This window comes from Oncorhynchus clarkii, chromosome 14 (genome assembly GCF_045791955.1).
Source record: "Oncorhynchus clarkii lewisi isolate Uvic-CL-2024 chromosome 14, UVic_Ocla_1.0, whole genome shotgun sequence".
In the NCBI taxonomy this organism is placed as follows: Eukaryota; Metazoa; Chordata; class Actinopteri; order Salmoniformes; family Salmonidae; genus Oncorhynchus; species Oncorhynchus clarkii.
This window is the reverse complement of record NC_092160.1, coordinates 17,672,297-17,698,226: the sequence shown is the minus strand read 5'-3', so window position 1 is coordinate 17,698,226 and position 25,930 is coordinate 17,672,297. Positions and strand designations below refer to the sequence as shown.

The 25,930-nt window shown below is 40.7% G+C and overlaps 2 protein-coding genes across 3 annotated transcripts in view; one reads left to right on the top strand and one right to left on the bottom strand.

Moving 5' to 3' along the window:
* The window catches only part of LOC139366365 (peptidyl-prolyl cis-trans isomerase D-like), a 4,850-nt gene extending 3,291 nt beyond the window's left edge, over positions 1–1,559 (top strand). The window contains exon 10 of the mRNA XM_071103757.1: positions 110–1,559. Within this exon, the coding sequence (XP_070959858.1) occupies positions 110–198 (89 nt within the window). The 3' untranslated portion in view covers positions 199–1,559. The remainder of the gene's footprint in view (positions 1–109) is intronic.
* Positions 314–25,930, bottom strand: LOC139366364 (electron transfer flavoprotein-ubiquinone oxidoreductase, mitochondrial-like). 2 transcript variants are annotated; one of them, XM_071103755.1, is made up of 13 exons: positions 25,681–25,930; positions 24,500–24,652; positions 23,571–23,800; positions 19,664–19,745; positions 19,408–19,526; positions 19,015–19,092; positions 18,673–18,819; positions 18,289–18,429; positions 10,938–11,081; positions 9,908–10,076; positions 9,100–9,282; positions 8,379–8,600; positions 314–1,222 (listed from the first exon to the last, which is right to left on the bottom strand). In XM_071103755.1, the coding sequence occupies exons 1-13, from the start codon at positions 25,724–25,726 to the stop codon at positions 1,059–1,061; spliced, it is 1,878 nt and encodes a 625-aa protein (XP_070959856.1). In that variant the 5' UTR covers positions 25,727–25,930; the 3' UTR covers positions 314–1,058. The 2 variants fall into 2 exon arrangements, with proteins under 2 accessions (XP_070959856.1, XP_070959857.1); XM_071103756.1 differs by having other exon boundaries at positions 25,753–25,903.

Genomic DNA, 25,930 nt, shown 5'->3' with positions numbered 1-25,930 from the left:
GTTTAGAAACCCCCTTTGACAGATGTGCAACATTAGATTTTTCGTTTCATCATGATCGGTTGTTTTCCTTGCCTGACCAAGTGAATTTACTTTTTGCATCCTTTAACAGCAATCGGAAACGAGATGAAGAGAGTCCAGATAAAAGTGAAGGAGGAAAAGGAGAAAGAGAAGCAAATCTATTCCAAAATGTTTGCGTGAAGGTATCAGACAATAATTTGATATAGGCCTATCCTTAAAGTCCACTTGCCAATAGTTATTTTGTTTAGGCAGCTAGCTACAATACAGGTGCAAATTGAAAACCAGGACCATATAATCATATTGTCTGTTTAATGAGTGGCACACAAAGGTAGATGAAAATGAAGTATAGATATGTAACAAAATGTAAGCATTTTTTTTGAGGAAGCGTAAACCTGTCAGCATTTTGTCAAGAGTATTTCACTATTAATTTCATATTCTTTCATGTTTACTCTGTAATATCCCTTTATTTATTTTTCTGAATGTTTAATATAAGCCATAAAGATGAAATGTGGTTGGTTAGTTGACTCTATTTCTAGAAATTTCCATACTCCACCTGTATACAATGCAATTAAATACTACCTGTACGTTCAATGAGAGAAGTATGGAGTAAGATACCGAGGCACGGTAAATATTTTATTCACCCACATACATCCTACCCACATTATGTACAGTATCTCATAGATCATATGCTGTTATTGCTAATGGCACCTGCAACTAGCTAATGAAATAACCCTCAATTTTGGCACTGATTCGAAGATATTTCGATCCATGTCAATGCAGCTTCTTCTGCTTATGGCATACAAATATATAAAATACTTCTTAGTTGCATTCTGAAAACCGTACATGAACCAAAGTCACTGTTTAATGCCCGTACTTTACAATGTTGACATTCAGTTCCATATCTATGCACACAGTATAGTAGATTCTAAAAGCTGTCTTGGCAGCAAGCCCTGAATGTGTTTTTGCAGACACCACACTTGAGGTTTCTGACCTCACTGCTACAATTGGTGCCTCGTGATATGTCTGAATGAAAAGGGAAATCACATTCCATTATAGGCTGGTCCTCCGCTGCCTTCGGGCACCACCCAGTTGATGTTCTGGCTGGGGTCCTTGATGTCGCACGTCTTGCAGTGCACGCAGTTCTGAGCGTTGATCTGCAACCTCATACCTTCTCCAGTTTCGAGTGGAACGTACTCATATACACCTAGTGAAAGGGGGAATGACGGGATTTAAGACAAATCTAACTAATACTGTAAGTCTACTCTTGTGGTGACTCATATTTGATTTATCGGGAAACAGGTTTGCAGAGGCCACTACATAGGTTAATGACTGAGAAATGATAGCTATGCAGCCAGAATTACCGCAGGTGTGTGCAGTGCAGTACTCCCAGACAGTCAATATGTTTGTCACTATTCATTAGATAATGAAATTACATTTCAATGATGATACTACTTACAATGAACAAAAATATAAACGTAACATGTAAAGTGTGTTGGTCCTATGTTTCATGACCTGAAATAAAAGATCCCAGAAATGTTCAAGTTTGTTCAGTGTAAATGCATGGTACTGCACAGAACAAAAATGCAATGATTTTACAGAGTTACGGTTAATTTCAGGAAATCAGTCAATTGTAATAAAGGTTAAATAAAATGAATTTAACTAGGCAAGTCAATTAAGAACAAATTCTTACTTACATTGACGGCCTAACCCGGTCGACGCTGGGCCAATTGTGCGCCGCCCTATGGGACTCCCAAACATGACCGATTGTGATACAGCCTGGAATCAAACCAGGGTATGTAGTGACGCCTCTAGCACAGAAATGTTGTGCCTTAGACCGCTGCGCCACTCGGGAGGCCCTAAACTATGGCTTTCACATGACTGGGAATACAGATATGCATCTGTTGATCACAGATACCTTCTTTTTTTTAGTAGGGCCATGGATCAAAACCAGTCATTATCTGGTGACCACCATTTGCCTCATGCAGCGTGACATCTTCGCACTGAGTTGATCAGGCTGTTGATTTTGGCCTGTGGAATGTTGTCCCACTTCTCTTCAATGGCTGTGCGAAGTTGCTGAATATTGGGGGGGGGGGGGGGGGGGGGGGGACTAGAATACGCTGTCATACTTGGTGATCCAGAGCATCCCAAACGTGATCAATGGGTGACATATCTGGTGAGTATGCAGACCATGGAGGAACTGGGACATTTTCAGCTTACAGGAATTGTGTACAGATTCTTGCGACATGGGGCCGTGCATTATGTTGAAACATGAGGTGATGGCAGAGATGAATAGCACAACAATGGGCCTCAGGTTCTCATCACGATAGCTCTTATGCTTGCCCATACCATAACCCCACCACCACTGGGCACTCTGTCGACAACATTGACATAGGCAAACTGCTTGCCCACACGTCTGCCACCTGCCCCATACTGGGGTTCATACATGAAGAGCACACTTCTCCAGTGTGCCAGTGGCCATCGAAGGTGAGCATTTTCCCAATAAAGTCGGTTACGACGCCAAATTGCAGTCAGGTCATGATCCTGGTGAGGACAACGAGCAAGCAAATCAACTTCCCTGAGACGGTTTCTGACAGTTTGTGCAGAAATTCTTTGGTTGTGCGAACCAAAGGTTTCATCTGCTGTCCGGGTAGCTGGTCTCAGACCATTCTGTAGGTGGAGAAACTGGATGTGGAGGTCCTGGGCTGACGAAGTTACACGTGGTTTGCAGTTATGAGGCCGGTTGTATGTACTGCCAAATTCTCTAAAACGACATGGAAGGCAGCTTATGGTGGGAGAAATGAACATTACATTTTCTGGAAACATCTCTGGTAGATTTTCCTGCAGTCAGCATGCCAATTGCACGCTCCCTCAAAACTTCAGACGTGTTGTGTGACCAAACTGCACATTTTAGAGTAGCCTTTTATTGTTCCCAGCACAAGGTGCACCTGTGTAATGATATTGCTGTTTAATCACCTTCTTGATTTGCCACACCCGTCAGGTGGATGGATCATCTTGGCAAAGGAGAAATGCTCACAAACAGGGATGTAAACAAATTTGTGAACAAAATTTGAGAGAAATAAGCTTTTTGTGCGTATGACAATTTTTGGGGGTCTTTTATTTCAGATCATGAAACATGGGACCAACACTTTACATGTTGCGTTTATATTTTTGTTCAGTGTATTTAATGGGTGGTACTAAAAAGTTTGTAATAGTTACATTTTTATGGATGGGAAACCATGAAAGAGATGCAGAAATATAAATCCCAGGTTCTGGGTCAGTAATTTTGGCCAGACATCTGAAGAAGACTGATTTCTAACAGTGTTGTCTGCATATCAAATCAATCATACTGTATTTATTACAGCTCTGCCTCTGTAGCAGTATTGGGTTTGATATTAATTTCAGAGAATAAACCTGGCTGTGCCGAACAATATCAATGTCGAGTCATATTGGTTGTGCAGGCAATGACAGCACTTGGACGCAGCAATGGTGTGCACTCTGCTTGGGTTTACTTTATTGATAGAGGGTCAGGTCGTTCAGTGGACAGTCATAACAGAGAGGAAGAGGCGATGCGAGAGGTTTTAAATCTGTCCAGAAAAATAAGCCCACCAAGTAGGGTTGCACATTTTGGGGAATATTCAAAAAAGTGGAAACTTTGTGGGAATTGAAGGGAATATATTCAAATTAATATTAATACCATTTTAATGTAGATGTTTTTTGCATTGGATATATTTACCATATGGAGACAAACATAAAACTTTTACCTTATCATAAGTAGACATAATTGCAAATTATTCAATCCTTCCAATAGAAAAAAAAACTATTTAGTTACGAATTGAACTTTAATTAAATTAGTTGACTTCATATGGGATGATATCACTGAGCAACAAAACAAAGGGAATATTGAATGATCCCCAATGATCCATCGCATCTCCCAATTTTTTTTAATAATGTTAATAATAGTCTAGAAACTAAAGCTTTGGTTGTCTTCCTCTCAGGCTTCCAGGTCTTCTTCCTGGACCTCCTCAATGTCCACCTCTTGAACATCAGACTCTGAGGCCTCATCTTCACTGTCACTTTCCAACCTTTTTGAGGATGGCTTTTTGTCAGGCTCAAAAAGCCTCAAATTTGCCAGCATACTTGGGGTCCAGCATGTACGCTGGGAGGTGTATGGGCTTCAGGCAGAAGTTCACGCTTTTTGATGTATTTCAGAACTGCAGTTTCCTCTGCTTGGAGCAACAGTGAGGTAGGCAGAGCAGTATGGATTTCTTCTCTTTCACCTGCAAGCAGAGTCTGAACATCAGACAGGATGGCATCGTCTCCCTCAATCCGTGCAATGGCTACTACTATAGGTTTCAGGAGTTTCAGGCTTCTTGATGGGGGGGGGCTATATCGACAGACTGTGATATGGCCATTTCTTGAAGATACCCCTTCCCCTCCAGGAAACTGTCAAACATGATGACAACACCACAACAACAGGTGTTGCTGGGCAGCTTCAATGTGGTCCTCTTATTCTCACTTTGCTTGGTGAGGTAGATTGCTGCTATACCTAACCATTTCCTTGGCTCTCTTGTAGAGTGTATCCATTGTTTTCAGCGCCATGATGTCCTTGAGGAGCAGATTCAATGCATGAGCAGCACAGCCAATGGGTGTGTTGTGAGGGTAGGACTCCTCCACTTTAGACCAAGCATCCTTCATGTTCGCAGCATAGTCACCAGTGCAAATACCTTCTGTGGTCCATGGTCATTGATGACTGCCTTCAGCTCATCTGCAATGTAGAGACTGGTGTGTCTGTTGTTCTTTGTGTCTGTGCTCTTGTAGAATACTGGTTGAGGGGTGGCGGTCTAGTTAATTATTTATTGTCCACAAACATTTGACCACCCATTAGAGATGGTTAAAATACAGTCTATGGTTTGCTTGACCTTCACTTGAACTCTTGAATTCTGCATTCAGCAAATGAGTATATAAACAATGTATATAAACAATGTCTGGTTGGAAGGTTGTATGCTGGGCGAAGAACATTCAGAAATCTCTTCGAATACACATTGCTTGTGAGCAGCAGAGGTGAACCAGTTTTATACACAGCTCGAGCAAGACATTCATCAGCATCTCTCTGACTACATTCCCCCATTGAGTAAAAAAACCATCGGATTCCAGGAGGAACATGAGCTGTTGATACCAATAAGGTGTCTGATTCATAATTTTCACCTCGAATTGAAGTAGAATGACTTGTCAGAGGTTGCTTGTTGTGAGCGCTGAGGGAACTTTATGCACTTGGCCAGATGATTCTGCATCTTTGTTGCATTCTTCACATATGATTTGGCACAGTATTTTCAAATATACAGAGCTTTTCATCCTACATTAGCTGCGGTGAAATGTCTCCACACATCAGATAGTGCCCGTGGCATTTTCCTGTAAAGATTAGGGGGAAAAATGAGTAAAAAATAAACTAAATACAATTCCATGTACAGATAAATAGTTAAGCGGTTAGATTAAACAACTCCTTTGTAAGATAAATGTTTTAGAATTAACACTCAGTTAGCAGGCTCAAGCAAGCTAAAACCCACATGGTAGCAAAAATGAACAAGCAGAAATTATTAACAAGTTAGAAATTATTTAAACACACTTTGCTGTAGGCTACTATTTACTAGCTAACAAAAGAACTTACCAGAAAGGGTGTAGTCCTTTGCTCAGACAGTGTACTAGTGTGGGCTCAAAGCATCTCAGTAGTGTGCAAGATCTTGAGAATCAGCTGTACATGTGATGGAAGAGTGCGCTGTGCATGCGAAGTTTTCAATTCCATTGAATTGGGGATAGTTTAACCAAAATATGCCACTATACTAAAAAGCTACCTTTTTTGATGAATTTAAGAAAAATTCCCCCAAATTCCCAGGCTTAACTTTTCGTTCCTTTGCAACCCTACCACCAAGTGAGGCATTTTAGTATGGAGGCCAATGAGAGTGACGAATTTGGTTAACAAATAATGTATTGCTAATGCGCTACGTGAGTTTAAAAAAAATCTAACATAAGTTTCATAATGGTTAGGTTGTAATGAATGCACTGATAAGTGGACACACGTGGCATTTCGGCAACTTTGGAAAATATAAATACTACTTTAGATCAGAGTTTTGCCTGTTGTAATAGAGATCGAGAACTCATGGATATAACCCTTTTTAGCATGGACATTGCCATAGAGGGCTTCCACCATTTTAAAGTAGTCAACTGGGTGGGGATTCCTATGAGCTGGGAGCAATCAGCCAATGAAGAAGAAAATTGACTACTATGCTGCCACAGACACTATAATGCAGGGCTGCCCAACCCTCTTCCTGGAGATGTACCGTCCTGTGGGTTTTCAGTCCAACCCTTTTTTAACATACCTGATTCTACTAATTAGCTGCTCAATAAGACCTTAACTAGCTGAGTCAGATACGCAAAATTAGGTTTGGACTGAAAACCTACAGGACAGTAGATCTCCAGGAAGAGGGTTGGGCAGCCCTGCATAATGGCACAGATCCAAAGATGAGTCCTTCATCACCATGGTCAATTTTTCACACGCGTTCTAGCCTTCTCATTGGCTAGAATGGTCCCACCTGATCTTGCCTCCTCCCGCCTGCATTCCATGTTTGAGGACATGTATTACCATTGTTAGAGCGGTCACGTCTATCTTGTCAATATAATAATCAATCTTTGGTAATATCCAATTATGCCCCATACCTCCTACTTGGAGTTATTGGGCATGTTCCAGGTCGTCCTCATTGCAGTCATGCTGCACAGATGATCATACACTACAAAAGTATGTGGACACCTGCTCGTCAAACATCTCATTCCAAAATCATGGGCATTAATATGGAGCGATTAGACCTGGCTTCTCCAAACTGTTGCTACAAAGTTGGAAGAACAGAACCGTCTAGAATGTAATTGTATGCTGTAGCGTTACGATATATCCCTTCACTGGAACTAAGGGGCCTAGCCCAAACTATAAAAACAGCCCCAGGCCATTATTCCTCATCCACCAAACTTTACAGTTGGCACTATGTAGTCGGGCAGGTAGCGTTCTCCTGGCATCCACCAAACCCAGATTCGTCCGTCACACTGCCAGATGGTGAAGCGTGATTCTTCACTCCAGAGAACGTGTTTCCACTGCCCCATAGTCCAATGGCAGCGAGCTTTACACCACTCCAGCCGACGCTTGGCATTGCGCATGGTGATCTTAGGCTTGCGTGCGGCTGTTCGGCCATGGAAATCAATTTTATGACGCTCCCGACAAACCGGAGACAGGCGATTTTTACGCGCTTCAGCACTCAGTGGTCCTGTTCAGTGACTTTGTGTGGCCCACCACTTCACGGCAGAGCCGTTGTTGCTCCTGGACGTTTCCACTTCACAATAACAGCACTTACAGTTGACCGGTGCAGCAGGGCAGAAATTTGACAAACAAACTTGTTAGAAAGGTGGCATCCTACAACTGTCCCACGTTGAAAGTCACTGAGCTCTTCAGTAAGGCCATTCTACGCCAATGTTTGTCTATGTAGATTGCATGGCTGTGTGCTTGATTCTATACATCAGTCATATACACCTGTCGGCAACGGGTGTGACTGGAATAGCCAAATCCACTCATTTGTATCTCAAAACGCCTGGAGGCACCACAGTAATATTACACAGCAATCTTCAGAGACGCGAAGCACGACTGCAATAGAAGACAACCTGGCAGAGGTGGATTAATAGCAAATTACTGAAGTAAAAGTGAAAGTCACCCAGTAAAATACTACTCGATTAAAAGTCTGAAAGTATTTGGTTTTAAATATACTTAAATATGAAAAGTACATTTAATTGCTAAAATATACTTACGTATCAAAAGTAAAAGTATAAATAATGTCAAATTCCTTATATTAAGCAAACCAGACGGCACCATTTTCTTGTTTTTAAAATGTATGGATAGCCAGGGTCACACTCCAACACTCAGACATTATTTACAAAAGATGTATGTGTGTTTTTTGAGTCTGCCAGAACATAAGGCAGTAGGGATAACCACATGTTCTCTTGATAAGTGCATGAATCTGACAATTGTCCTGTTCTGCTAAGCATTCAAAATGTAGAGTTCTTTTGGGTGTCAGGGAAAATGTATGGAGTAAAAAGTACAATATTTTCTTTAGGAATGTAGTGAAGTAAAAGTTGCCAAAAATATAAATAGTAAAGTGCAGATACCCCAAAAAACACAAGTAGTACTTTGAAGTATTTTTACACTACTGCAACCTGGAACACAACCCTTAACATATTTCTCATACCTATCCAACCCTTTAAGATCTAAGTGATGCTCCTATGGTGTATGGGCGAAGGATGGATGTATAACTGTGCATCAGTGGTACCTGCTGGACAGAAGCGCTGCTCAGGCCCATCGTAGATGGCCAGGTTGTTGGCCACGGGGACACTGTCGTCCTTCAGGGTAAGGTGGGGGGGCTGGTCCCCCTCGTGGTTGGTGCCACTTAGAGCCACCGAGGAGAGCAGGTCGAAGCTCAGCTTGCCGTCGGGCTTGGGGTACTCGATGGCCGTGCACTCCTTAGCCGGTCTCAGCTGGGCCGAGTCCAGGCCTAGGGTAAAATAGTTGGAAGTTATCAAACCTTATAGGGCAGACCAGATAAAATAACCTTGGTTTGTTCCCTGAGGCAATGCACTCAGCCTGTGAGCATGATTTTGCTGTTGCCTTGTCCAAAGACAAATTGACTTAAACAGAAAGACTAGCATCCAAGAGAGGGCTACTTTTTATTCTTACTTTTTCTCACATTTAAATATCTCTTTGCTTCTCAATTTTTTGGGGGAAATTTGTTCAAGACTGTACTATTGTCTTTCTCTTTTGTCAACTACTCACCACATTTTATGCACTGCAGTGCTAGCTAGCTGTAGCTTATGCTTTCAGTACTAGATTCATTATCTAGCATATCTTAGCTTCTGGGACTGAGTAGCAGGCAGTTTACTCTGGGCACCTTATTCATCCAAGCTACTCAATACTGCCCCCAGCCATAAGAAGTTAAAGAGTTGCTATATAACCATCTGATGAGCGTATCATACAAAACAACCTCAATGTTGTACCTGCATGTTTCAGTGTCCATGGCTCCTTCCCTCTGAGTATCCAATAGAAGACACCGGTGTAGACCATGCCCCCGTACAGCCCAAAGTAGTTGTGGAATGAGGGCCTGATGTTCCTTACTGAGTACAGCTCTTTCCAGATCCAAGACTTCTTTAAATTGTCCTCATATTCAGGTACATGAAGTCCTAGAGGACATCAGATAAACTCATTGTAAAGCAGATGTTAGAATATCACCCACAAATTAAACTGCTCATTTACTTTTTGTGTAAAAATCCCATTCATGTACATACAAAAATTAAACTGGAAAGAAGCAATTAACATCATTGTTCTCCTATTGGCATTAGTGATAAGAGTCTCGTCAACAAATTACACTCTTTAATAGTGTATTAAGTGCATATTTTATTGTGTTGAAATGTGCCTTATGTTTCACCTCAATTAACGAGAGGTGTGTGTGCATTTAATCAAAGGAAAGGGTTTTGGTCTGGCTTAATCCTTAAGAGTCCCCGTGCGTCAATCTAATTACCACAATAACAAAATCCCCATCAAAATCTGTCTGTTTAAGCTAGATGTGTTTTTTTGGTATGGGCTGCATCTTAATCCACCGCATTCGCTTATGTGGGCCTTCCGCATCTGAGGTGGAAGGTGGCTGAGCTACAGTGGTGTTTGTCAGACCAGGCGATATCCCGAAAATCGGTCTTCTCATGAAAAGGTTTGTGGAGTCCAATTGCTTTGGCCTACAAAATAATATGATCACCATGGAAATATGAGATGCTCACAATGGTCCCCCCCCACCCCCAGCAGTTAGGCTACCTGCAGTTTCAGATGCTAGGTCCTTGGCTGTGACTTTGGGGAAGATGGCCTCTGCGGCCAGCATGCCACTCTTCATGGCCGTGTGGGTGCCTTTAATCTTTGGTACGTTCATGAAGCCTGGACTGCATCCGATAAGCATCCCCCCAGGGAATGTCACTTTAGGTAGGCACTGGATGGAAGAACAGACAGGTAAGATTATAATCTTGAATGAACCCTCAGAACCAGTGGAAAACCTGACATCAGATTGATGCATTTCCCATTTTTGCTGCCAAGACACACAGTAGCCAGGTTTCCATTGACCCAAGCAATGTCGCTAAAATGTTTTTAAAAAAAATCTAAAACATTTTTATCTGTTTGACAGGGATGGATTTTTCTTTTGTGAAACTTTCTTTATAATGGAAACTGATGACTGATTACTAATTTCAAGGTACATGGGGCACATGATGTCATCACATAACTATAAAGCTCCACTCCACATTGAATTGTACTGCTACAATGCTACTGCTTGCTAAAATCAAAATGTTCAACTATAAAAAGTGTTTATTTGCAGGATAAGGATTGCTTCACCTTGCATTTCTGGTTGGCTGGCAAGTTTCACCATCCAATTATTTCAGATCTGAAGAAGTGCAAGTTAGCACATGAGATTTATTAGAATATGGATGATATTAGTTCATTCTTAGACTTTTGGGGGCTATACCTGAGACATATAGGTAAGAGGGCATACAGGCTGTCCCCAATTTATTAATGCACAACATCTAAATTAATAATGGAAACACTTCAATCACTTTTATGCAACACAGGATTGTTTTTTTGCGACTTATTTACATCATTAAGTCCAGCTGTTTTAATTGACACAAGACAGTCCAATGGAAACGCACCATAGCAGGCAATTGTCACATTACTTTCTATGCAAACTCTCTAAAATAAATTATAGAAAAGAAAATGGACATGTTAATGGAAACAGCTATCGTCACTGAAGCATGCACAGTGCCACAGTAGTTCATAAATAATATATACGACACACACACACCTGATAGCCTCCCTCATTGAGCGCCCTGGCTCCATAAGCGATTCTGTTCCCTCCCTCCAGGGTCTTGGCAATGAAGGGGTGGTGCTTCCATCGCTGGAACTCTCTGAAAGGGCTGAGGTATGGGTTGGTGTAGTCAAGCCCAACCTGGGAGTGGGGTAATACACAACATTCAACATTTTGACCTCAATGTATGATCTACATAAAAGTTAACTATACACATCTCAAGTAGGGCTGTGCATCTCAAGTAGGGCTGTGCATATAAAGTGGCTATGTTGTGCGTAACAGTGATAACTTTAAACAGGTCCTATACGCTACATTTAGAGTTATTTAGCAACTCTAGTTGTGAATTATACAAACCTTAGAATGTCTTAGAAATCCAAACATATATGGGCTGCATGGTGCGACTATAGGCTATTGATGATTTGAGAAAGTCGCAAAAAAGCTTGCCCCAGGTTGCACATGCTGTTCTCTCATCAAGTGATCATATTTTCACCCTCCAGACTATTCTCAATGTAATTTTGTCTTTACTTATATGTAAAATTAGTTTCGATTTAGAATGGCCCATCAAATGGATAGGAACAGGTGCAGGGGCCAAAATACATCCGTATGCACCCAAATAGCGAATGGAGGCCGCTTTCCCACGGTTAGTTTTTTAATCATGCCAGGTAACCAAGTGAAATATGTTCAGAAACATCAATAGTAACACGTTTTGACAACGAAACACATTTCATTAAACTGTTGACAGCCCCTCTTTCTGGGCACTCGAGAAAGGAATGAAGGAGAGCGAGGAGAGATGGAGATATTCTGTAGCTACAGTGGGGCAAAAAAGTATTTAGTCAGCCACCAATTGTGCAAGTTCTCCCACTTAAATATATGAGAGAGGCCTGTAATTTTCATCATAGGTACACTTCAACTATGACAGACAAAATGAGAGAAAAAAATCCAGAAAATCACATTGTAGGATTTTTTAAATGAATTTATTTGCAAATTATGGTGGAAAAATAAGTATTTGGTCAATAACAAAAGTTTCTCAATACTTTGTTATATACCCTTTGTTGGCAATGACAGAGGTCAAACGTTTTCTGTAAGTCTTCACAAGGGTTTCCCACACTGTTGCTGGTATTTTGGCCCATTCCTCCATGCAGATCTCCTCTAGAGCAGTGATGTTTTGGGGCTGTTGCTGGGCAACACAGACTTTCAACTCCCTCCAAAGATTTTCTATAGGGTTGAGATCTGGAGACTGGCTAGGCCACTCCAGGACCTTGAAATGCTTCTTACGAAGCCACTCCTTCATTTCCCGGGCGGTGTGTTTGGGATCATTGTCATGCTGAAAGACCCAGCCACGTTTTATCTTCAATGCCCTTGCTGATGGTAGGCTTTGTTACTTTGGTCCCAGCTCTCTGCAGGTCATTCACTAGGTCCCCCCGTGTGGTTCTGGGATTTTTGCTCACCGTTCTTGTGATCATTTTGACCCCACGGGGTGAGATCTTGCGTGGAGCCCCAGATCGAGGGAGATTATCAGTGGTCTTGTATGTCTTCCATTTCCTAATAATTGCTCCCACAGTTGATTTCTTCAAACCAAGCTGCTTACCTATTGCAGATTCAGTCTTCCCAGCCTGGTGCAGGTCTACAATTTTGTTTCTGGTGTCCTTTGACAGGTCTTTGGTCTTGGCCATAGTGGAGTTCGGAGTGTGACTGTTTGAGGTTGTGGACAGGTGTCTTTTATACTGATAACAAGTTCAAACAGGTGCCATTAATACAGGTAACGAGTGGAGGACAGAGGAGCCTCTTAAAGAAGGTCTGTGAGAGCCAGAAATCTTGCTTGTTTGTAGGTGACCAAATACTTATTTTCCACCATAATTTGCAAATAAATTCATTAAAAATCCTACAATGTGATTTCCTGGATTGTTTTCTTCTCATTTTGTCTGTCATAGTTGAAGTGTACCTATGATGAAAATTACAGGCCTCTCTCATCTTTTTAAGTGGGAGAACTTGCACAATTGGTGGCTGACTAAATACTTTTTCGCCCCACTGTAAATGTAAAATGTGTCAGCCTATTAATTATGAAAATATATTATTACTAGGCTATTCAACATCAAATACAAATTCACTATCATTGTAGGCTAACTCTGTAAGCCGCCCTGCACAATAAATGAACCAACAGCATCTCCTAGGCCTACAGTATATATTCTCTCCCAGACTCATGCATAGAACGTTTGGAGCGTAACATAAGATAACCAGTCCATCCAGAACGCATACTATTACAGTCCACACTCAAATGCGATTACTAGAATTTGTAAAAAATAAAATAAAAAAAAATAAAAAAATTGTATTAGGCTACACCAATTATGTGCCAAAGACATCTTAAATCTGTTTATATTTTGTATGTTTTTGCGTAACAGGCGATAAGCTACTACGCTACCGTATAACAGCACAATCGTTATTTTAATTCAAGTTTTTTTTACACAGTGATTACCGCTGTGAGTCTTCCTGGGTAAGTCTAAGAGCTTTGCACACTTGGATTGTACAATATTTGCACATTATTCTATTAAAAATTCTGATTATTGATAGACAACCATTTTCAAGAATTGCCATAACATTAGTCTTGATAAGCAACTCTAGTGTATACTGTATTTGGCCTTGTATTTTAGGTTTAGGGCTGTCCCCCCAAAAAATTACAATCTTGGTCAACCAAGAATGTGGGAGATCTGTCGACGTGCCCTCGAGCAGGGCGTTGACAGTGGATGCTTCGTTGTGTCGTTCTGAATGGGAGTCTGTTGGATGACTGGTGTGGTGTAGTTGTTGAGCGGGCTTCACTACAAGTATATTGTATGTTTTTGGATATTCAATGAAAAAAAAAGTAAAAGAAAAAAATAATAATAGTTGATTGGTCGAAAGAACAGACAATTGGCTGAAATTTTTAAACATATTTTTCCATATATTAGATACATCCTGTGTGTTTTAAACAAATCAACTATACGCACTGAGCTTGTCTGATGCCTTAAGCAAACTGTTTGATTAAATCATTAAGACACATAAATGACTAGAGGGATTCCAACTGCAACTGATTTGATTGTGCCGGGCCTGGCTCAGACTTGCTGTGACGTGTAAAAAAAAACAAAAAAAAGACAGCTAGTGACAGTGTGACAAGCACCCGATGTATTGCTCTCTTCCTGCTGCAGCAACTACCACAGAACATCAACAGTGTATTGCGCCTTCCGTGTTGCTGAAGCTGCAACATAATTATAGCCATTTGACTGAAAAGTTGTTTACCGAAATCACTCAATTGTTTAGAAAAAAATCATTCTCTATTCCCTCAACCCTTGCTCTTTTTACGTGACATGTAACATTGCATGTACTCGATCAATAGGACCTGACCTATAGCTTATCATAATCACAGTAATAAAAAGGTTATAACACCATAATACATGTAACTGCAATATGGATGTGACAAATAAACTTGAAACGAGGGAATGTTTACTGGTTGCTCAGGAGGTAAAGGGGAAGTCAGATGTGTGGAATAAAATTGATTAGTTGTGGAAAATACTGGAGATCAAGAAAAAGGTGCTGTTAGTTTACAATATAATTTTTCTGACTGTTTGGAACAATGTAAACACTAAATAAATGATAAGCGTACCACAGAGTCTGTTGCAAAAAAGTGTAAAGCCTTTATCACAGCAAAGACTAAAAACTGTTGCATTCATTCGGTTTAGGCCTATTTATTGTTTATGCTAATTATTCAATGGTCGCTTTGTTATTTTATTTTAAAACAAATGCTTGATTGCATGTCACATCATGAACGAACACATTATTTATTGATACAGTAGCCTATATGTATTGAAATATAAGCCAGAGTACACTACGGTATTAAGACTAAACAGTACGCACTCTTAGGCCTACAGCTAGATGGTAGTTATACAAGGCTGCTATACTAAGCCTACTAATGATAATGACATTACTTATAATGATCATAATAATAACATTAAGTAGCTCAATGAAAAAAGAGGGTTATTATTATAAGAAATATAATTTTAGACAATTTGGAACAGTGTAAAAATTAAATAAATGATAAATAATACCAGAGGCTGGTCTAACAAAAAAAGTCTAAAGCCTTTATTACAGCATAGCAAAGATTAAAAACAGACAAATTGGGAAATTGTTCCGGGAGGCTTGGTGCTCACGGAATCAGTAGGCTATTAAACAAACACTCAAAACAGACAACAGAAGTAGGATCTGTCTAATTTCTGGATGATTTATTTAACAGTTAGGCTATTGATTATAGATCAAATTAAGTTGGGGTTTCCTCTCCAACTTTCTTAGACAATTAAAGCCAGGACTGTTTTCTCATCCCCTAACGCTGCTGCTGCCTCCACCAATATGCTGGTTAACTTTGCTATTATGCACATAGCAACATGGTCTAGGAAAAGGCACCAATTTAACAGTGCACTGATGGTTTTTAGAACCACTATGCAATGTGGGAGAAAGTGCATGTTATAAAATGTATAATACCGTGTAATAATATAACCATATACAATTTTAGTAGCACGTCTTAGACTGATGGACTGTGCCACCCCCACGGCCTCCACAATGGATCAGTCCACTCAAATAGGCACAAATCAGACAGGTTTCTTGTACACCACGATTTCTTTATTTATTTTTTATTTGCTACTGCTCGACTAAAGAAATCTCGACCAGTCGACTAAATGGGGTTAGCCCTATTTAAGTTATTGTCCTGCTGAAATGTGAATTTGTCTCCCAGTGTCTGTGGGAAAGCAAACTGAAATGTAAGTAGTTCTGTCCTTGACCTGTTCTTGTCTACTGATGTTCTGTATTATATGGCATTCTGTATTATGTTTCATGTTTTGGGTGGACGCCACGAAGAGTAGCTGCTGGTTTTGCAACAGCAAATGGGGATCCTAATAAAATACCAAATACGAAACCAAGTTTTCCAATTAGGTTAGCATTTAATAACTTCACCATGCTCAAAGGGACACAACAAAATGTAGAAAAAGTCAAGGGATGCGAATACTTATTATTATTATTATTATTTATAATAACCCTTTTTCCTTCTCCAAAAAACAACTTACAGAAACAAACAGACTACATGTCATCATCAGACTACATATAATCTGTCCAGATCTCCATCTCTAGTGTCTGAATTATTGTTTGCCACTTGGCCTTAAAGTTGTATGGTCGCCCATGCCATTTCAATAATAAATCATTTGATTTTTCTATTGTGTCTAAATGATGGCGGATTGATTGACTTCCAAGTTCTTAGTATACATTTTTTCAATATATTTTTTCAAGTATCTCATGTCTTCAAATATGCAGACAAAGGTAAGATCACATTGTAATACAGCCAGCTTTCTAGCTCCACCCACATCTCCACCAACAACTTCCAGACTTTATTACATTCCTAGAAAGCGTGGGTTATTGAGTCATTATTAGTTTTACACTTAAGTCATGACTCTGCTGTTGTGCTGTAGAATTTGTGAATTTTGTCTCTTGTATAATAAATGATATACATTAGGTTCATACTGGATTAAGAGTACATTTTCATTAACTGTAATTTCATTAGTTATGCTCCAACTTTAAACATTTTATTTGACCTTTATTTAAGTAGGCAAGTCAAGTTAACTAGGCAAGAACAAATTCTTATTTTCAATGATGGCCTAGGAACAGTGGGTTAACTGCCTTGTTCAGGGGCAGAACGACAGATTTGTACCTTTTCAGCTCGGGAATTTGAACTTGCAACCTTTCGGTTACAAATCCAACGCTCTAACCACTAGACTACGCTGCCGCCCCCACTTTCCTCCAAGTCTTGGTTCCAATAGTTCATATATATTTGTCTAATAGATTTTCAGTTGGATATGCTCTCTGCAAGTTTTTGCATATCTTCCCTATTACATGAACATCATTTTACTCAAATACGATTCCCTCAAGTTTGCTGATATCCAAAAGATTTCAAATCAAAATGTTGTGGTATGTAAGTTGCATGTATTTTAAACTAATCTACATTGATCAGTACAATATTTTTATTAAAATGTATTATTTCAGCTGGAAAGTTTAAAGCTTCCGAAGTTGACTAGAAAAGGCCATTCTTGTTTTTTTGCGTATTGTATTAAACTTGTTCTTGTATTTGTTTGTAAGTGTCAATTTTTAATAAACCCTGTTTGATTGATATGTATCAAGTCTGGTAAGACTTTCTATTGATTATAAGTTTTGTTATTATTTGTCACAATTTATTAAACTTACGAGTCTATAAATCAGCAGGTGACTACAGATTTTCCTGGTTTTAATATAACTGAAATAACTATTTGATACATGGAACTAGGAAGCCCTGAATTGAATGATGTGTGTTGTCCTTTGTGTAAATAGGGGGGGCCTACTTTGTCCCAAAATGTTGAATAGAATTCCATGGGAAAGCCATCCATTCCTGCTGCTTACCTCCGTGTGAATGTTTAACAGTATCTAATATTTATTCTTGGGTGATCTCTGTTTTTAGTGATTATTTTTGGTGTGCTGATAGTTGCTTCAGAGTTGTTGAGTCTGAGAAGGATAGAGGATCCGTCCAACTGTTGTTTAATTCTGATTTATATAAATTGTGAATGCTTTCTGAAGGCACTGCATAGGCCTATGAGTCTGCATAAGCTCGAATGTTCTACATGCTACGTATTAAACGCTTTGAAATCATTGTCACCTTAGAAAGCGCTGTCCTTTTCGTTGTGTTTGGCTTTGAAACAACATCCTCAACGACCATGTTTTCCACTCAGTTTCAACCTGCTGTTGAACATCTGTCTTCAAATTGATCGATCACAGTGAGGTCAAACAATGTCGTCTAACAGTGGGTTTTAAAACCATGATACTATTTTGATTATGTGTTTGATATGAATTTCGAAGGCATTTGCATTGATGTGGTTAGAGGGACAATAGAGCGCTGAGTAACAGACCATTAGCAACTTGATGGTTAGCGAGTTGGGTACCATACCAATGCATGTCCAGAGTGCATAAAAGGAGATTACCGTGACTCAGCGGTCACTGCGGTCTTGTCTCAGCGGTCACTGCGGTCGTGTCTCACGACTGCCGGTGTGGTGGTAATACGGTCACCGTAACAGCCCTAAGTTGTTGTTTTAGGCCTAATTAAGATTCACATGATAAGCTGACAAGCATCCCCTTAAAAAGGCCAATAAGATAAATGGGTATAGTACATTGACATACACTGATCTCAGTGGTAAAAAGGTTACTTCATTTAGAGTTCAGACCGTTTGAAAGTGATAGCATGTCTAGTAGTTTGACTGTTGCCATTAAATGGCATCAAGGAACCAAAATGGCCACCATAACAGGGACTCACCACAATGCCCAAGGCCACCAGTGGCTCACCCTCGTTCAGGTGGTAGAGGAAGGAGCCGCCGTACGTGTTCCTGTTCAGGGGCCAGCCCACTGAATGCTCCACTCTGCCCGGTCTCCACTTCTTCTCATCAATCAGCCACACCTGGTCAAACAGAAAAACTGTTAAATGACTCCAATGTAAAATGTAATCAATATGCCATTCTAATTTGGATCCACTTAAATAATAGCTACTACAAATTATAATAAATGAATGGACCCTTTCAATCTGTAATGGATGACTGGTTGAAAACAGAAAACCAATTATAGAGTATTTGTTTAATTCTGCCCAAATAAAAATACACTTTGAGAAAGACACTTTGGGATTTGAGGGGGCAGGGAGAGTTACCTCTTTTAGACCAATGGCATAGGTCTGTGGTTCACAGTTCTCCCTGAGGTTGAACTGCCTGTAGAGCTGCTTGGCCAAGTGGCCATGGCAACCCTCTCCGAACAGTGTCACTTTAGCATGGAGTTCCATCCCCCTCTCAAACACATCCTGCAGAGGCAATGTAGAGGAGCATGTTATTCTGATACACCAGGGATGAGGCTACTTGTCATAAATACTCTATTCACTGCTGATTCTCCCTTGTTTTTCATCAAACTTGCCGTTTTCACAGCCCAACTCTAAACTTCCAAAGTCATACTGTATGCTTCACATTGGTGAATAAGTGACTGTACTTCAGAAGTTTACCTTTGGCGAACCATCCTTAGCGATGCCCACGTCATTGGTGGCAATTCCTTTCACACTTCCATCTTCATGAAACAAAACCTAAAAAACACAATCAGAAATTAAACACTTTTGAAAGTAGAATACAAGCGAACACGATCAATGAAAGCCAGTCATGTCCAGTCAACACATCGCAGTGAAATCAGTTATCGATCTCAGGCATGAAAACGCCTCAAAATATCACGGCCAATATTTGAACAACGGAATCCAATTATGTAAATGTTCACAGAGAAAAATCTGACGTTCGAGAAAAGATCAATGTAGCTTGTCAACGGTAATTGTCAACCCTACACTAGTAAGATGGCCTGTGTTTTCTTAAAATGTGAGAGAGGTAGAGAGTGGGCAGGGCTCACTCACCTCAGCAGCAGCGTAGCCGGGGTATATCTCCACTCCTAGCTCCTCAGCCTGCTCTCCCAACCAACGCACAAAGTGGCCCAGCCGCACAATGTAGTTCCCATGGTTGTTCATGGGCAGACCTATAGAAAAATCAAACAATTGTACAAAAACAGACAGAACAGTCAAAGCTAATACCATCATTTCTGTATGTTTATAACAGAGCTTACATGTGACAAGCTAGAGGTGTCATTTCATGTAAACACGCATGTGACTTTACCTGGCAACATTGGGACAGGGATCCTGTATTTCTTGGTTAGAAGGCTAAACACATCCTCTGTCACTGGTGTGTTCAAGGGTGCCTAAGGGAAGAGTACAAAAATAACGTTAGCACTTTATCTTTAGTCTGTGTTGCTTGAAGACATTCCAGTGGGAAGTATCACAGTGTTGTCTGGGACTGTGATGTACTTTCATAGTTCTCGAAGAATGAAAAAAAGACCAAGAAAATGCCAGGTCCATATCCTGTGTGTATCCGTCGAACACAAGATGTCTGTGAATTGAGCATATGCTGCATATGCTAATTTAAAGATGGCTAGTCATTATTAGCCTGGTTCTATGTGGAATGCAGGTACATTATGGGACACAGGTCATTATCTGGGACACTGTAAAGTCCATGGAGAATAAGAGCACAAAAACTGTCACAACTGATAAATCCACGATAATTGAGAATTTCAATAAGCATTTTCCTACGGCTGGCCATGCTTTCCACCTGGCTACCCCTACCCCGGTCAACAGCCCTGCAATATCACAGTCGTTCTACTAAAGAGCAGAGATGTGGACAATTTCAATTTAATCTCTCTCAGTGGAAAGAAACTCCTGCAGAGTAAACTCAGTGAGAAGATGCTTCTTTCCTCTGAATGACGTTGTAATATTGTAACATTTACAACAGACCGACTGAAGCAGCCTCCAATTTCATTTTTTACTTTAGTTTCTTTAGTAAATATTTTCTTAACTCCATTTCTTGAACTGCATTGTTGGTTAAGGGCTTGTAAGTAAGCATTTCACAGTAAGGTCTAAACCTGTTGTATTCAGCGCATGTGACAAATAAAATTTGATTTGTGAGGGCATTTCAGTTTTTCCCCTAAATGCATTTAGCAGCAGTGCTCCGCCGGGGAAGAACCCCCCCAGAACACATTCCCCCCAGCAACTCTGCCACCGCTGCTGAAAAGAATTCTAGGGGAAACACCGCATTTCATTTATAAATCTCATTCTCTCAGTGGAACTAGGAGCTTAATTCAATTCATGAATGTGTATGGTGAACTGACACCAACTCTGCAATAACTAATAGAATAAAATAAGGAAAATCCAAATATTATAAGTTTTTGCTCAAAATTTCTCATTTACCCAGAGTAGATGTCACCAGTCAAATAAGCTTGCCAGTTAGACCTAATGAATGATATCGTTGCCTGTCTCCATTACCTGAAGTAAGGAATACACACACACATGAAAGAAAAGCGAGTGGAGTTAAGGACAAGAATGAAGATGAGAGGAGAAAGTTAGAGACAAATTGAAAGCTAGAGACAGATAGCATACAGGTCCTACACACACACACACACACACACACAAACACGACTCCAAACAGAGACAGATGAGATGACACAACCAGGGCTCAAAACTACTTTTAACTGGTTGCTAGGGCAGCAGTGATTTTTTTTTAGCTGGTCACGTTAGTTATTGGTTCACAATTTGCTTGTAAATAAAGTATTTATTCAAACAGCAATGGATATGCAGACCAGGTACTCAAAAAGTTAGGTTCGAAGTCGTGGTTGAATCTTTGCGATGCCCAATTCAGTCATCAGGCACTGTTTGAATGGACATTTCTAAAGGCTTTCCCAAAACACCTTCCCAATTAAATGTTGACCTAAACGTAAGCCTACCTGACAGAATGATATCATGATGATTTGTATCAATTGGGGGACATTTGTTTTGCAATCTCATGTAGCCTACACTGTACAGTACAAAAACACTGCTAGCCAAACAATGGTCTCTTGCAAGGCGTGCAATTTAATTAAAGGGTAACTACACCCTCTAAGATTTTTTGATTGTTCCCAGTCCTCAAAAGTGGTCTCCTGATGTGGTTTAAGCATTGTTGTGGACTTAGAACATCCATTTTCTTTTTTCTTTTTTTGTGAGTGATAACCTAAAAACCTAAAAAACAACTGTAGAGTGTCTGTTCAAAATAAAATTGCTAACAATAACAGCCTTAATGACATTTGCGCAAACAATCAAATGTAAATATGATATTCTCAAGTTAAAATGAAATTGTGTATGGAGGGTAAGTATTATAGGCTACTTGGTCAGCATGCAAATTAATAATAGGCTACTTGGTTAGCATGCAAATTACAGATAATATTTAAATGATGCGCATCAGCCACTTTCCCAGGCCAGTAGCTTTCAGCTGGCACTGGCCCAGTGTGCCACTAACAAATTTACCCAAATGTCAAGCCCTGCAAGGGCATGCTAATTTAAAGATGGCTAGTCATTATTAGCCTGGTTCTATGTGGAATGCAGGTACATTATGGGACACAGGTCATTATCTGGGACACTGTAAAGTCCATGGAGAATAAGAGCACCTCCTCCCAGCTGCCCACTGCACTGAGGCTATAAAAAACTGTCAACTAATAAATCCACGATAATTGAGAATTTCAATAAGCATTTTCCTACGGCTGGCCATGCTTTCCACCTGGCTACCCCTACCCCGGTCAACAGCCCTGCATCCCCACAGAAACTTTCCCAAGCCTCCCCATTTCTCCTTCACCCAAATACAGATAGCAGATGTTCTGAAAGAGCTGCAAAATCTGGACCCCTACAAATCAGACGAGCTAGACAATCTGGACCCTCTTTCTGAAATGATCCACCGCAATTGTTGCAACCCCTATCACTAGCCTGTTCAACCTCTCTTTGGTATCGTCTGAGATCCCCAAAGATTGGAAAGCTGCCGCGGTCATCCCCCTCTTCAAAGGGGGAGACACTCTAGACCCAAACTGTTACAGACCTATATCTATTCTACCCTGCCTTTCTAAGGTATTCGAAAGCCAAGTTAACAAACAAATCACCGACCATTTCGAATCCCACCGTACCTTCCCCGCTATGCAATCTGGTTCCCGAGCTGGTCATGGGTGCACCTCAGCCACGCTCAAGGTCCTAAACGATATCATAACCGCCATTGATAAGAGACCATACTGTATTCATCGACCTGGCCAAGGCTTTCGACTCTGTCAATCATCGCATTCTTATCGGCAGACTCAACAACCTTGGTTTCTCAAATGACTGCCTCACCAACTACTTCTCAGACAGAGTTCAGTGTGTCAAATTGGAGAGCCTGTTGTCCGAACCTCTGGCAGTCTCTATGGAGGTGCCACAGGGTTCAATTCTCGGGCCGACTCTTTTCTCTGTATACATCAATGATATCGCTCTTGCTGCTGGTAATTCTCTGATCCACCTCCACGCAGACGACACCGTTCTGTATACTTCTGGCCCTTCTTTGGACACTGTGTTAACTAACCTCCAGACGAGATTCAATGCCATACAACTCTCCTTCTGTGGCCTCCAACTGCTCTTAAATGCAAGTAAAACTAAATGCATGCTCTGCAACCGATCGCTGCCCGCACCTGCCCGCCCATCCAGCATCACTACTCTGGACGGTTCTGAATTAGAATATGTGGACAACTACAAATACCTAAGTGTCTGGTTAGACTGTAAACGCTCGTTTTTTTTCTTCTATCCTTTGCACCCCAGTGTCTCTATTTGCACATTCATCTTCTGTACATCTATCACTCCAGTGTTTAATTGCTAAATTGTAATTATTTCCCCACTATGGCCTATTTATTGCCTTACCTTCCTTATCTTACCTCATTTGCACACACTGTATATAGACTTTTCTATTGTGTTATTGACTGTATGTTTTCTTATTCCATGTGTAACTCTGTGTTGTTGTTTGTGTTGCACTGCTTTGCTTTATCTTGGCCAGGTCACAGTTGTAAGTGAGAACTTGTTCTCAACTAGCCTACCTGGTTAAATAAAACAAAAAAATATATATATTGAGCATTTAATACCTGAAGAATTGGTGCGTTGGACGCAACAGTGTCACCAGTGGAAAAAGTCTTAAGCCCTGCACACTAACATACCCCTCTCTCCTTCCAGTCTGAGAAGAGCTCATTGAGGGCGCTGGGCTCCAGGCAGGCCCCGGAGAGAGTGTGTGCGCCGATCTGAGAGGCCTTCTCCACCAGGCAGACACGCAGCTCCTTCTCCTGCTCATTGGCCAGCTGCTTTAGCCGGATGGCTGCCGACAGCCCTGCGGGACCCCCGCCCACTATCACCACATCAGCCTCGTCGGCAAACCGCTCCATCTCCACACCTGGACAGAGACAAAACACCACACACAAATAGGTGTGTCACCAACTGGGTTTGGAACTGTGTTAGCTCACTGAGCTACATCGACAGTCATTAGCTTGGGAGAGTTCACACAAGTCTTCAGGTCTCGGGCAAGGTTACACAAGCCTCTGTAAGACAAACTGGAATGAATAGCAGTATGTAGTACTATCTAATGTCAAAAGTGGAAATGTGTAGCGCTGACATCAGAGTTACAATAACTTAACTTACAAATAGTATACAGTGATAACAATAACTTACAATAGTATACACTGAAGGACAAATGTTTGTTTTAGGAAGACATAAGCCTAATATATTCCCCAGTCACTCACATATCAGATTATTTAAAAGTTAACATGTGATTAGGTGAGAAAAACAAAGGTGTTTGGGTGTTGCATAATGCAATACATTCCATTTCAGACAGTGTGCCATAGATGAGGTGAACCATAGATGAGGAGGATTACCCCCATACAGGTCTTTGGCCCTGGGGCAGATTGTGTAATGTGATGTTATGTACCTTCACGTAGCTGGTCTTTGCCCCTGGGGCAGATTGTGTAGTGTGATGTTATGTACCTTCACGTAGCTGGTCTTTGTCCCTGGGGCAGAATGTGCAGTGTGATGTTATGTACCTTCCCATCATGGGTCTTTGTCCCTGGGGCAGAATGTGCAGTGTGATGTTATGTACCTTCCCATCGTGGGTCTTTGTCCCTGGGGCAGATTGTGTAGTGTGATGTTATGCGAGGCGTTACTGCGGACGAGCATTTCCATCTCCATGTGTAGAGCTGTGGAGGTGCATGATCTGCTTTCACTGTTTTCAACGCTTTTATACACCTCTGGGCTGCAAAGAACAAGGCAGATCCTTTCAGTGCTGACTGGGACTGGCAAGGAAGCTGATTAAGTTAGATCGTACTTTACACAAGTTATCTTATGCACTGTACTAACAATCACAGTCAAAAGTACACTCATGGTGGCCTGGGCAACTCATGTCACTGGTTATGATGGATCACACAACTGAAGGAGAAGTAAAAAATTATCATGAAGTCATCATGTGAGTGTTTATTGGGCTATACAGCAGAACTGTATAATACACCGCAACTGAATGTGTCACTATTATTCTTCCTAGCAGCTTGTGATATATTTGTATGGGCATGTGCATTTGTCAATAGGCACTCTCTTTTCTGAGATTGTCAGCAGAGTACTGGTAAGATAAGTTATCACATATAGTAATAACAAATCAGTACGAAAGAAAAAAAAAAGACCTAGCCTTCTACATGATCCTCAACAGACTCTTCGTCAATCATCTCTCTGACCACCTTCCTCTGATCAAGCCATAAACTGTCCCTCTGAATCTTTGGAGGATCCATGCCCTCAAAGTCTTGGCCTCTCTCTATTGGTTACAATAACTGTAGCAAGCTACAAAGTTAGCTAGCTAGCCAGCCAAGTTACTTTCAAAAGTGCATATATTTATATTATTATAAGAGTGGTTTCAAAACACACAATGTAAGAGGAAACGTAGCTACCAATTTATTTTTGTTATACACATACTAAAATAACATTCTGACCCATATTCTGACCCAAGGACAGTCGTTCATGTGCACATCTGATTTCAACTTTGCCCTACATTTGGTTTAGCTAGTTAGCTACAGTGCCAGAGTGGAGATAGCTAACGTTAACTAGCTAGCGTTAAAATATTTCAAAGCTAATGTCACCCATCTTACTATGAAAATCTCAGTGCATGCCACTCTCAAATTATAGCTAGGTAGTTTCGATAACTATCATTGACAAGTTAGGGGGACCAATATGTGTCATAAGGCAAGAGAGAGAACATGGAAATTGACACGACGTGTGCATAGCTAGCTAACTTACCTTGAATTGAATATCTGCTAGCTGGAAACATCGTATGAATTAACATTAGTCAGCTAGTACTAGCTAGCTCACCAGTTAGCAGCGGTAGTCTTTGGGTACATACGAAGTGCTCTCGCAGCTCAGCTACCCCAATGATCGTGCAAGTCTGACTGGACCACAAATCTCTTCCAGAGACACGTTATAAAATTCGTCTCATAACACATACATAACATACAGTTGAAATGATCAGTAACTGCGCAGAAGCTGCAAT